The sequence below is a fragment of the Centropristis striata genome, chromosome 3 (assembly GCF_030273125.1).
Source record: "Centropristis striata isolate RG_2023a ecotype Rhode Island chromosome 3, C.striata_1.0, whole genome shotgun sequence".
In the NCBI taxonomy this organism is placed as follows: Eukaryota; Metazoa; Chordata; class Actinopteri; order Perciformes; family Serranidae; genus Centropristis; species Centropristis striata.
In genome coordinates, this window is record NC_081519.1 from 40,689,457 (window position 1) to 40,702,408 (window position 12,952).

Consider the following 12,952-nt stretch of genomic DNA (forward strand, 5'->3'; position numbering starts at 1 on the left):
GACCCTATAACTGTAACTAAATGAACTGCAGTTATACAACGGAACATAATGGGGGCTCTCTATCAGAGTGCAAAACTGAAAACTGAGGCTGAAAGAGAAGCTGATATCTAGTGTGTGATCATTTTACATTTTGTCATATTTTTAGTATGATGTTTAACCCTTTATCAGGCGAAGAACCGTATTTGGTAACTTCAGCAGATATCCAAAATAAAGTGGCAGGTCTACAAGAAAAAAAAAAAGTCAGATTTACGAGAAAGAAATGGGGAAAAAAACAACTTTTTTCTCGCAGATTCACCACTTTAAATCTCATAAATCTGCAACTTTTTTTCTGGTAGATTTGCCACTTTAATCTAGTAAATTTGCAACTTTTTTCTCAACCCCATTTTGATATCCACTGAAGTTAGCAAATATAGTTCTTTGCCTGATAAAGGGTTCATATTCCCTAAATGAAAGGAATACTTCACTTGCAAAATGGGCATCTGTATATTAATTTTCAAAATTAATATACAGATTTATAGACAGATTTTTCAAAAGATTTCCTTACATTTTGGACTGGGATTGTTTTGGACTTTAAATATGTAAAAACAGCCACATTATGCAGCTGAAAAAGTAATCAAAGATGCGGTTTTATTAAAATGTTTATTCAGCCTAGTTGTTATAACTGAATTAGACTCCAGCAATATGTCAATGTGACCATTTCATAACAACAAGATGGCAAAGAGATAAACTGTTAACAATGAGGAACATTTTGTATCATAAATAAATGTGATTCTATCATTCTAACATCGAGACTGCTGTCAAAACAAGAAGAGATGAACGATTTGGAATCTTCTGCTAGTTGGGAGGTGGAAAGAAGTGTGTCCATATGTGGAGAGAGTTCAATAAAGCCCTCTCTCATCACTGAGATGAAAATAACCCACAGGAAATATCATTCTGGATCTCCTAGCTGCCCGTCAACTAACTGTTCACACAGAAAATGCACTGACCCAACCCTCCCATAATTCAACAGATGACAGAAGACACCAAAGTCTCTCCCTCACTATACTTGTGGTACTTGATGCATGCCGTGCTCACACTGATTTAGTGCTGTGGCTCTAGAGATACTACCCACTGTAGTCATTATGCAGAAAGGTCCGGTCTGTAGTAGCCTTGCACTAAATGTCAGCCATGATTTGGTCAGGCTTGTGAAATGTCACTGTTTTTACTTCAGCTCTTATGAATTGCATGATAAAGGGCAGTTGTACAGACACTTCTACACTCTTGAAACAGACTCACACCTGCTCAGTGATAGCGTCCATAGACGATATGCAGCGATACACCGAGAGGCGAGTGAGTCTTCCAGCCACAGTTTTAAGGGGGTCAATTGTCTGTCTGACAGTTAATAGAGAGAGACAGGTTCCTGGTCAATAGACGGCATCAGGACATCTGTGAGACAGACGGCTTCCTCCTCCAACCCTTCCACATCTTTATCAGCTTCTTGGAGCTGTAGGACACAGACTTCCACAAACCTGGAGAGGACACAGAGTGCACTGAACATTAACAATCAACTTAACACATAAGAACCCAGACCTACACTACCGGTCAAAAGTTTTAGAACACCCCAATTTTTCCAGTTTTTTATTGAAATTCAAGCAGTTCAAGTCAAATGAACAGCTTGAAAGGGTACAAAGGTAAGTGGTGAACTGCCAGAGGTAAATAAAAAAAGGGAAGGTTAACCAAAACTGAAAAATAATGTACATTTCAGAATTATACAAGTAGGCCTTTTTCAGGGAACAAGAAATGGGTTAACAACTTAACTCTATGGAGTCTTGGGCTATTTTGTCCATTTTTGAATTCTTTTCATGTCTTTGTAAGTCATTTTGTGTCTTTTTGTGTCTTTTTTTAGTCATTTTGTGTCTTTTTTTGGTCATTTTGTGTCTTTTTTTAGTCCTTTAGTCCAACATAAAATGTGATTTTGAATCTTTTTTTTTTACTTTCAAAACATAAATGCTTAATAAAGAATTTTAAATGTTGCAAATGTGCATTAATTTCAGAGTACACTGAGACATTAAACTGCATCATTTTCAATTAAATTCTGGAAAAGTTGGTGTGTTCTAAAACTTTTGACCAGTAGTGTGTTTATCCTTGAAGGAAAGTTACAGGGGATATACCATAGACCAAGTGGACCACATAGAACACAGTTATGATGTTTTTAAATACTATCCCTAAATGTCAAAGATCTGTGATGTGACATATATATGTTACATTGGGCATTTACGGTATTTATGTTTATGATATTTCTTATTTTAAAATAAAAAAAACTTGACACCTTTTCTGCTTACATAAACACAAACTTGCCTTTTTCTCTGCATCTCCACAACATTTACTAAAATTGTGACATTATGCAGAAGTCACTTCTTGTCAAAGTCACATGACCACCACACCAGGGTGTTGAGTATACGTCGCTTAGGGATTTAATGAGTTAATGTGAAGCATAAAGCTGAATTTCGGAGATTATAGAAAATTTAAAGTGTTTGTCACTGTGGGTTCTTATGGGTTAAAACATTTTTTTTTTAAAAACAGTATTGGACCGGTGAATTCTACATGTAATGAGTGTTGGACTGGTAGAGTAAAGGGGACCTACAATTCCCTTATGGTCCTAGGAGGAAACATATAGGAGATATTCCATAATGGCTGAACTGATGTTAAGATCACCATGTCTGTTATACATTTATGGACTGAACATCTCTTTTTTTTTTACCAGTTATATGACACATATTTTCTTGTTTTTGTACATGTGTGCATTTTATCTGACTGAAATGAATATGGCAGCTTTGAAACAAATGTCAAGTTAAAGAAAATCAACACTATTCATACATTAAAACAGTTTTAATACACAGTGTAAGGTTAAATGCTGAAAACCCACCAAGTAGCAGCTCAATGCATTGAACTGCCTGTCAATTAAAATCTGCCGCTGTTTAATCTGCAGTGAAGTGCGGCCAATTTAAAGTTGGAAACAGAAGTTTTAGCAGCAAATTGTGACCTGAGAATACCCGAAGCTAATCAGTTAACGGAAGTCTGTGCCTCGTGTGTTACAAAGACTTTCTCACCGCCTGAAACACAGGAACATATCTAAGAGCCGCAGAAAATTATTGTATTATTATGGGATGTTGCACCACCCGGCTGCTAAGTGTGTTTTTGGCGTGAGAACATACTGTACAGGTGTCAAGTTAAACGGTCATGTTAAAAGACTAGTTGGACATTTTGGGAAATAAGCTAATTGGCCAATGCTAAGAGTTAGATAAGAAGATTAGTAGTCGCTTATATATCTACAGCAAGCAAACCAGTTAGCTAAGCTTAGCACAAAGACTGGAAACAGGGTTTGATGTGTGTCTTGTTTAGTTTTGATGTGTTAAGGTTCTTGTTTATTATTGTGGTTTTATTTATTTATTTGGGTTGGTTTTGTGATTTTGTTGTTGTTGTGTTTTTTGTTTTGTTTTTGTTTTTCTCTCTGTGTTTGTCCATTGGTGATTTGTGTTGTGTTTTGTCTAAATTAATAAAAAAATTAAGAAATAAAATAAAAAAAAGACTGGAAACAGGGAAACATCTGGCCTGACCCTGTCCAAAGGGAACAAAATATACCAAACTTTCCAAAATATTCACAAATTTGTTTTGGTAAACAAATGCAATATAATGTAAATAAGTTAGCATACACAGAGTGGTATCGATCAGCTTACGTATCTCTTGGGAAGAAAGCAAATACGTACATTTCCAAAAAACTATTCCTTAAAGGATCTGAAGCACTAAATCGTCCTTTTCTAACAAAACCTGACAATCTAATGTATAATGTAGGATTTTTACCCAAAACATCAAACAACAAAGAAAAGAGTGCTTACCAGCTGTAACAATGCCTTTGATACTCTGTGTTATACTGGAGGATTTCACAATAGATGAAATACCTGAGGAGGAACAAAAACATGTTCAAACATGCAATTATTCAACAACTAATATCCATCACTCTGAAATAAGATTTTATTATATGCTACTTATGGGTGGAGACCGTATAATCACACAAATTCAACAAAAGAATCAAGTGAGGATTAAAAATCTAAGTTTTTTCAGGTCCTGTCCCAAGTGTTTTGATGTCTTGCACAAATCTTGGTCTCAGGCCTTGTTGGACTTGGACTTGTCTTGGTCTTGACTCTCTTATTAGTCAAGTTATTCCTGGCTGCTGATTCAGGATCAGCTGTACAGAACGCTGCCTGATTAGCTTATTCTAACAGCATGATTCTAGATAAATTATTTCTGTCCATCTTTACTCCTTAATGCTCCTGTTATGTCAAATTGACCCATTTTAAAGTTGAAAAATAAAAATAATAGTTAAAATATTTTTTTTCATAAAAAGAAAAACCCATTGTATTGTATATGCAGGTCTTTGCAATGTAAAAAAAAAGTTTTGAAATGCATTTTTTTTAAAATGAAAAAACAAAGTTATCCTCATTGAACCATGACCTGTGAGAGGTAAAGAACACCATTGCACTAAATATTGAAGGAAATGGTTACTAATGGAGTTATTAATTAAATATTAAACATGCCCCGAGTCAAACTGACCCACCCATTATTGCTGTTCCTGAGAAACAAACATAACAGTAGGGTTAATCACTATAATAACATTTAAAAGAAACTATTGCCTATTTTGTCTGCATTGCACTTTACTTTGCTTTGTTGTTTTATTGTAATTTTTTCTGTCTTCCACTATGTTTTTATTTCTTGCATGTAAAGCACTTTGTAACTTTGTTAAGAAAAGTGCTATACAAATAAAGTTTATTATTATTATTATTATTATTATTATTATTTTGGTCTTGAAGGCGATTCGATTTGCTCTTGACTTGGTTTTGAGTAGACCTGGTCTTAAACTTGAACTCAGACTGGATTAAGTTTGGTCTTCATTACAGCCATGTGAGACACTGTATCCCAGACAAAAACACTTTTATTTTGTCTAAATTTTGGACACCTTTAGAGGAACGTGTTCCACTACTTAATGTCTTGTCTAATGTCAGTGGAGTGATGAGGCATCGTAGAAGTGATGAGCTTTACGTGCAGAAGGAAGACATTTTTATTTGATTCATTACTTGTTTACTTTTCCTGTCCATCACATCACATTTAATCTGGGCATGTGTTGAGATATATTAGCTTTGTTAAAATGTCTGTATAATTTATTCCTAACATAATCCATTTGTAGCATCATTATAGCCTCGTTTAATATTCACCACACACACGATATTAGCCTTGATCTGTACAACCAACGTGCACTGTATATAGATTGCATTAAGTTAATTTTAATGAAGTATCTGACATATTTTCCCTCATCCATCTATCCCATCTCTCTGCCTGCCTATCCCTCTATTCTACATCCCTAAATTAGTTCTTTAGTCCAGTAGTTCTCAACCTTTTTGAGTTGCGACCCCCAATTTAACATGCATGTTGTCCGTGACCCCCGCTCACTGAACAGAATCTCACATGCACAGTTCGTATCACCCAAAACAGAAACAAGATGACCAAAAAAAGGAAACAAAATGACCAAAAAAGACAGAAAATGACCAAAAAAGGAAACAAAATTACCAAAAAAGACACAAATTGACCACAAAATGATAAAAGGAAGACGCAAAATGATCAAAAAAAGACACAAAATGACAAAAAAACAAAACACAAAATGACCAAAAAAAGACATTAAGTGACCAAAAACACATGAACACATGAACACTTTAACACAGTGGAGACAGATCTGACTCCCAAAATGATTTGGCGACCCCCAGAAATCATCTCGCGACCCCAATTGGGGTCTCGACCCCAAGGTTGAGAATAGCTGCTTTAGTCCGAACCTTGTTGCACAACCGCTCCACAGTCGGGGTCCTGGGCGACCTGCAGCAGGATCTCCTCCACGTCTCGGTTTTTCCCCGGAGGATCCACCAGCTTTGTGATCCGTTGCTGGAGGGTCCGAGGCAGCGCCATCAGCTGGATAAACTGGCCCTCTGGGCTTTTGTCAACCTGCAGGCACAAAAAAGACAAATAAACACACACATACAGGAGAGTGAATACCAGCAGCAGCAGCAACTATCACATCCACAGCATCCACATGTCTCAGAGACACAGAAGTAGATCAATAAATAAGAGTGATTGAAAAAACGTAATTAATGCATCTCAAGATATAAAACTCCTATGTTAAATAGGGATTATTAGAGAGGGTGAAACTACAAATGACAACATTTAAAACTGCAATCACAGCCTCGCAATGACGAGAAAACATTTAGGCAACACGCTGTATGAAGTCTAGAGCTGTGTGACTTCTGCTGTTAACGGAAAAATGTGTTACTCACTCACATAAAACACTCCGAACCACTTATTCCTGTTATTCCAGGATGTTGTATGACGAGTATCTCCTTGGTATAATGGGGTGTGGTGGTGACATTAAATAATAATAAAGAAGAAGCAACCTTACACCAATAGAAATGGGAAGGAATATGTATTTATGCCATTAATGTGCAAACATTGACACATACACACATTTTCCATGCTGAACTTCTTAATATTGTGTGTAAGGCAGGTGACAGGGCTGAGTGCCAGCTCAGTCACACCCTACTTAAAGTTTACTACCATGACTGTGAGTACACTGTGTACTATTCAGGTCAAAGCTGTGTTCCTGTTAGTGTAAACTTATGTTTGCCAGTTTCACTGAAAAGGTAATCTGTATGTACACTACTGGTCAAAAGTTTTAGAACACACCAACTTTTCCAGAATTTAATTGAAAATGATGCAGTTTAATGTCTCAGTGTACTCTGAAATTAATGCACATTTGCAACATTTAAAATTCTTTATTGAGCATGATAGTGTTTTGAAAGTAAAAAAAAGATTCAAAATCACATTTTATGTTGGACTAAAGGACTAAAAAAAGACACAAAATGACCAAAAAAAGACACAAAATGACAAAAAAAGACACAAAAAGACACAAAATGACTTACAAAGACATGAAAAGAATTCAAAAATGGACAAAATAGCCCAAGACTCCATAGAGTTAAGTTGTTAACCCATTTCTTGTTCCCTGAAAAAAGGCCTACTTGTATAATTCTGAAATGTACATTATTTTTCAGTTTTGGTTAAGCTTACCTTTTTTTATTTACCTCTGGCAGTTCACCACTTACCTTTGTACCCTTTCAAGCTGTTCATTTGACTTGAACTGCTTGAATTTCAATAAAAAACTGGAAAAATTGGGGTGTTCTAAAACTTTTGACCGGTAGTGTATGTTTTTAGGAAGTATTTTCCGTTCCATTTTTATTATTTATATTTTTTTTTTTAGTTCGTCAATTTTTATATAATTGCTTTATTTTTTAAGTAGCGTATGTACAACGCAGGAACATACTAACAGTGCAAAAATGTTCACTGTACATTACAGATGTCTCACTTATAAATCAACCGGCAATAAAATTAAGATGTAAAAAATTAAAGTAAAAAATTAGACAAAATAAATAGACGAGTCTTTTATAACAGTAATGTGGTGATAATAAAGAGACTTTGCAGACAAAATACAATTATGCAAGTTGAGAGATTCTCCACATATTTGATAAAAAGGTCGTACTTTATGTATATTTGTAAACAAAATTGTATCTGTAAGCAAGTTATCTTCCAGGGATATGCAACTGTTCACTTTCATTTCCTTTTTTCAGCCATTTATAGCATTTATACACATTCAAATATTAAACAAATAAATCAAAACAACAAGAAAAGTAAATACATATATTCTCCCCCAAAAAAAAGTCAGGATAAGGCTCCATCACTTACTAAATGTGGCTTTTGGAGCCTCAATAAAGATGTATTATGATCCGTGGATTGTGTGTGTGTGTGTGTGTGTGTGTGGAGGGGAGGGGCTCAAAGTTTTGATGCAAGAGTCATCGTTTGATGATGCAGCACACAATAAACTCTTGTGTTGCTCACATATCCAGTGAGATAATTAAAGTGGTTGTGTGTTTAGTGTATTTGTATGTTTGCATGTTTTACCTCCAGTTTCCCTTGATGAGGCTTGTAGACGACTTGAGGACAGTCCCGTAGGATGTTGCTGTACAGAATCCGGAAGTGCTGAACATTGTCTTTGACGATATTTGCCACCTTGGCTTTATCTTCTCCGATCACCATTCTGAAGTCCCCTGAAGAGGCACAGACAAAATGTTTTCCCTTAACTGTAATGTATTAGATTTACAGATTTTAATCTTCACTGCAGTAAGATGAGATAAGCTTTTTACTGATCCCAAGATAGAAAAATCAGGTGCTGCAGCAGCACAAGGACAGAAGTAGCACCGTGGCAGTAATACATTCTGAGATATTAAACTCTGTATGTATTATTTATTGTATAAATTATATGTTGCTTGTAATTCAATGATTGTAAATATTGCTTTCTTTTATTGTTATTAGTTTTTCTTTTCTTTTAAAATGAATAACAGAATTATAATAATTTATTGTAAATATTGCTTTCCTTATCTCGTTATCTTTTTTTCTGATGCTTGCTTTGGCAATACATACATTGTTACGTTATGCCAATGAAGCCAATTGAATTGAATTGAATATTAAACTCCTTCTGGTGTGAATTTACAAAAAAAAATGTTTCCACACATGCATGCATCTTCTAGATGTGTACGTTTTCAATTTATTCTGGCTTTTGTAGCTGTGCAGGATTTTTACCGGCATACGAAAGACCAGCTATCTGCAGGAAGAGGTCCTCCTCTGTGAAGCTCTCTGGCAGCATGAGGAAGGAGGCTGTCACTGCACTCTTCAGGTTGGCCACCAGGGCGGCGCGGAGCTTCCCATTCTCATTCTGCACCAGCATTTTCACCTGCGTGGAAACACGTAAAAACATGCATGTGCAACAAAAAACGGCCGTGCAACACATTTAAAAACTATGTACACTACTGGTCAAAAGTTTTAGAACACCCCAACTTTTCCAGAATTTTATTGAAAATGATGCAGTTTAATGTCTCAGTGTACTCTGAAATGAATGCATATAACAAATAAACAATTGAAGTTAAAAAAGAAATCAGAGAATAAATTTAGAAAGGAAAATGTATTCTAAACTGTTGACTCATGGAAGTATCCACCTTAACAGATAGAACAGCTGAACACACTCAATGGAAATCAAATATTATTCAGAAAATTCTTCCCAACTCTGTTGCAGAAGTTCCCTTAAATGTGGAGCAACGTGTAGGTTGTAAGTGATCAAGAAAAGTTGGGACATCTGTAGGAATTGGTAGCAACTTAGCAACTTTCAAGGCTTGATCAACCTCCGTTGCTGCAGAACTGCTTTAAATTTTTAACCCATTTCTTGTTCCCTGAAAAGGCCTTTTTCTATAATTCTGAAATGTACATTATTTTTCAATTTTGGTTAACCTTACCTTTTTAATTTACCTCTGGCAGTTCATCACTTACCTTTGTACCCTTTCAAGCTGTTCATTGGACTTGAAATTGTGGTGTTCTAAAACTTTTGACCGGTAGTGTACATCAACATATTTTAAATAAGTTTGTCAAAAGATAGGAAAACAATTGACAATAAGTCCTACAGTTCAGTTTTTGCGATTGATCCAAAACAGTTATTCATAATACTGACATACTGGTTTGTGAAGACGTCCAGCAACATACATGGTCTTCCAGTGCATCAGGTCATCTATGAGAGATTCTGTACTAATCACACCATATTTGATAATCTGAGAAGAAGAGGAAAAAGTCATTAAAGTATGTAGGAAATCACGTGTAGACAGACAAACAAATAATAAATCAAATTAAAGATTGATTTAAGGAGTCAGAGATGAAGTGTATTCCTGTTATCCATAAGTTTTGTGTACTTTTTTTAATTATATGCATTTTGATTTAAAGACAAATGCTGTCCAGCTTCACACTCAGCACTATTATTTCTGCTGATGGAGGTTATTGCAGATGAAACCAAACACTAAAATCAGACCAAATGGATTCCTGAAGAAACAAACATAGAAAACTATGACTGCATAAGAAAAACATGAGGAGATTTCAGTATCAATTGAGAACTGGACATAGTCATGTTGGCCTCATAATATTGGGCCTCATTCACCAATATCTTCTTAAGAATCTTCTTAGATTCTTTCTTAAGTCCTTCTTAAGAAGATTTCTAAGAAGACCCTACGCCAGATTCATCAACGTGTTCTTCAGCCGCTGAATTGTTCGCAGCCGTGTTCTTAAATTGATGAATGCCACAATCTTCATAAAATCTTCGTAAGTAGGACTTAAGAACAAATTTGTTCTTAAGAACGGTTCGTGAATGAGGCCCATTGTTCTTTACCTTCCCATCCACTGGCACCAGTGTGTTGTAGTATACTGAGGCCCCATGTTCATTCTGCACAGAGCTGATCTTGGTGGGCCCCAGCAGCTTCAGGATGGAGTAGTGTTTGCGATTCTGCAGCAGGTTCATGGTGTGCCACGTCACTGGGTCGTCCACCGCAAACACAAAGTCCAGCATGTTCTTCTGCACATATCACAAGGTAAACATCCTCACATTTTCTTATAAAATGTCAAATATTCGTCCACATTCGTATTATATCTACCCGGCGTACCCCCTTCAGAACATTGTTAGAAAGTGCAGATATGCTTCGGACTGGAGTAAACCCATCAGCCCCAAGGTGAATTATTGGAATTCCCTTTTCTTTCTTTTTCTCCATTCTTCAGAGAGAGGAGGAAGAATATAGTGGTAGATAAGAACAGGTGATACAGACAGAGCAGGGCCTGGAGATTTAGTTGAAAGATGAGGTGACAGTCATAACCCTTGCAAGTTTGTGTTTTTTTTTAATTACTGTGTGTGTTTGCTTTTGTTACAAAGATATTTTTTATTATGATGATTATGATATTGTTGTTATATTTATAATAATAATAATAATAATAATAATTATTATTATTATTATCTTCTTGTTATTGCTGATAATGTAATGGAACTTAGTTGTTAAATGTTATTTGTAATGGTAAAAAAAGTCAAATAATAATATCCACTTATTTCCAATATCCATGCCAATATGGTGATAATGACTTCGGCCACATTGCACATCTCTTAATGTACTAAGTCTGAGCCTAGCTCCTAACAATATGCAATTTTAACTTTTTGAGTTTGAGGCTGTAATCTGCAAACCCCTGTCAGAACAGAAAAATGAAAAAAAAAAAAAAAAAAAAAAAGAGGACAGGACAAGAAAAACAATGTCAAGTGTCTCTGTTTAGGAAAAGTCTGACAATTATCTTGTCTTAATATAGTCTCGAGATGTCACTGATGTGAACCTTTGTTGTGCAGTTAACTCACGGTGCAAGTTTAATGTCATGAGCAGAGTTTGTGGTCTGGCAGGTCAGCTGTCACTTACCTCCATTTGACCTTGGTTGGTGCCGTGTTGTTTGAAAACGCCGGATCCATAGGCAAAAGCTAAACTGATGTCCTGCGGAAACTGTGATAAAATCCGCCTGTAAAGCACGCCGGTGTTGTGCAAAGCCGAAAGACTCATTTTTAAGCAGCTAGGATAGCTTTCCAGCAACAACACGAGCTGCTTTATGAGTGGGAAAAGCGACTAATTAAGGTGTAGAAAGAAAGTTCGACGGCATTAAATGAACGACACATTTCAGACTGAGAAGCTCAGTGACACTAAATTCACCCTTAGCCTCTGAGTAGCACTAACATTGAGACTTTTATCGTTAAAATGCGTCCATCAGGTCTGTTTTGGGTCAGCTGTTCGTTTGACAGTCGATTAAAATGTACGTCACATAGTGCGCCGCGGACTGGAGACTCACGGGAAATGGAGTCAGACATGGAAGGTAAGCAAACTGAGCCGTTAAAGCCGATAATAATGACTATTGTACGGGTTATTTTGCACATAGCGTCGTCTGTGGGTGAATACAGTTTTGAATTTGAACTGGGCAACATCCTGCAGCATTTCAGTGCCTCTGTAGTGATTTTAACAGCTCTAAGTTTAACCAGCAGAGGGTGGTTTTATACAGTCTATGTTTTCTACAAAGTTTATCCAGGTGGCCATGAGGTAATGCTCCATTGTCATGAGTCAGGTGAGAAGGTACCTGCAATATCGTCACCTGTTAAAATAATCGCCTAACTCATTTTTTCAAGTTTTGCAGGAAACACAAAAAAAAATCACCAAAAGTGTAACATTATGACAATTATTGATCATTTCACTCAAAAAGGATGTAACAAAGGATGTCTATTGGCATAGTAATTACACTGTGTGAATTATTTAACTTAAGAGAAATAAATGACTTAGGCAATTTTTTGAACATGCCTTTGTGACTTAAGCAAGATATGGGAACACTTTATTTTGAAGGGCTCTACATAAGAGTCACACAAGCCTGTCAGAAACATGACATGACAAGTATCATGAGCATTAATGTTACTTCAAAGTGTCATGTCATCCCATGTCATGTTTATGACACACTCATGTCACTCTTATGTAGACACCTTCAAAATAAAGTGTTACCATATCTTGCTTAAGTCACAAAGGCATGTTCAAAAAAGTGCCTAAGTCACATTTTATTTTGACTTAGGCATAATAAATCAGCTTAAGTCACACATTTGACATAGGCCATTATCTTAAAGGGGTAAAATCACATGATCTGATCAACTGAGGATGGAGGCGATTTTACCATAGGTGGCTATGAGGAGATGATTTAGGCAAAAAAAAATGTTTTGTCATATCTTATCTTATCCTATATGTGTCAAAATACCATTCTGAATGAAGTGTTATGGTGCTACAGAGATATCTGGACCAAAGCTCTTTGTTTTGCATAAAATCTTGCAAAACAACAACAACAACAACAACAACCAAAAAACACACCATGATAATTTTAATATATTTTTTTATATAAAAATAAAAATATTGATGCAAAAATGATTGTTCCCTCTAATATATTGAATCATATA

At 35.8% G+C, this 12,952-nt stretch overlaps 1 protein-coding gene across 1 annotated transcript; it reads right to left on the minus strand.

The window, feature by feature from the left end:
- Window positions 1-861: 861 nt before the first annotated feature.
- tamm41 (TAM41 mitochondrial translocator assembly and maintenance homolog) lies at window positions 862-11,798 on the minus strand. The gene is made up of 8 exons (XM_059327467.1): window positions 11,394-11,798; window positions 10,334-10,516; window positions 9,633-9,725; window positions 8,710-8,860; window positions 8,032-8,177; window positions 5,862-6,027; window positions 3,876-3,938; window positions 862-1,508 (listed from the first exon to the last, which is right to left on the minus strand). Exons 1-8 carry the CDS (start codon window positions 11,529-11,531, stop codon window positions 1,417-1,419), a joined length of 1,032 nt encoding a protein of 343 aa, XP_059183450.1. The 5' UTR covers window positions 11,532-11,798; the 3' UTR covers window positions 862-1,416.
- Window positions 11,799-12,952: the final 1,154 nt, after the last annotated feature.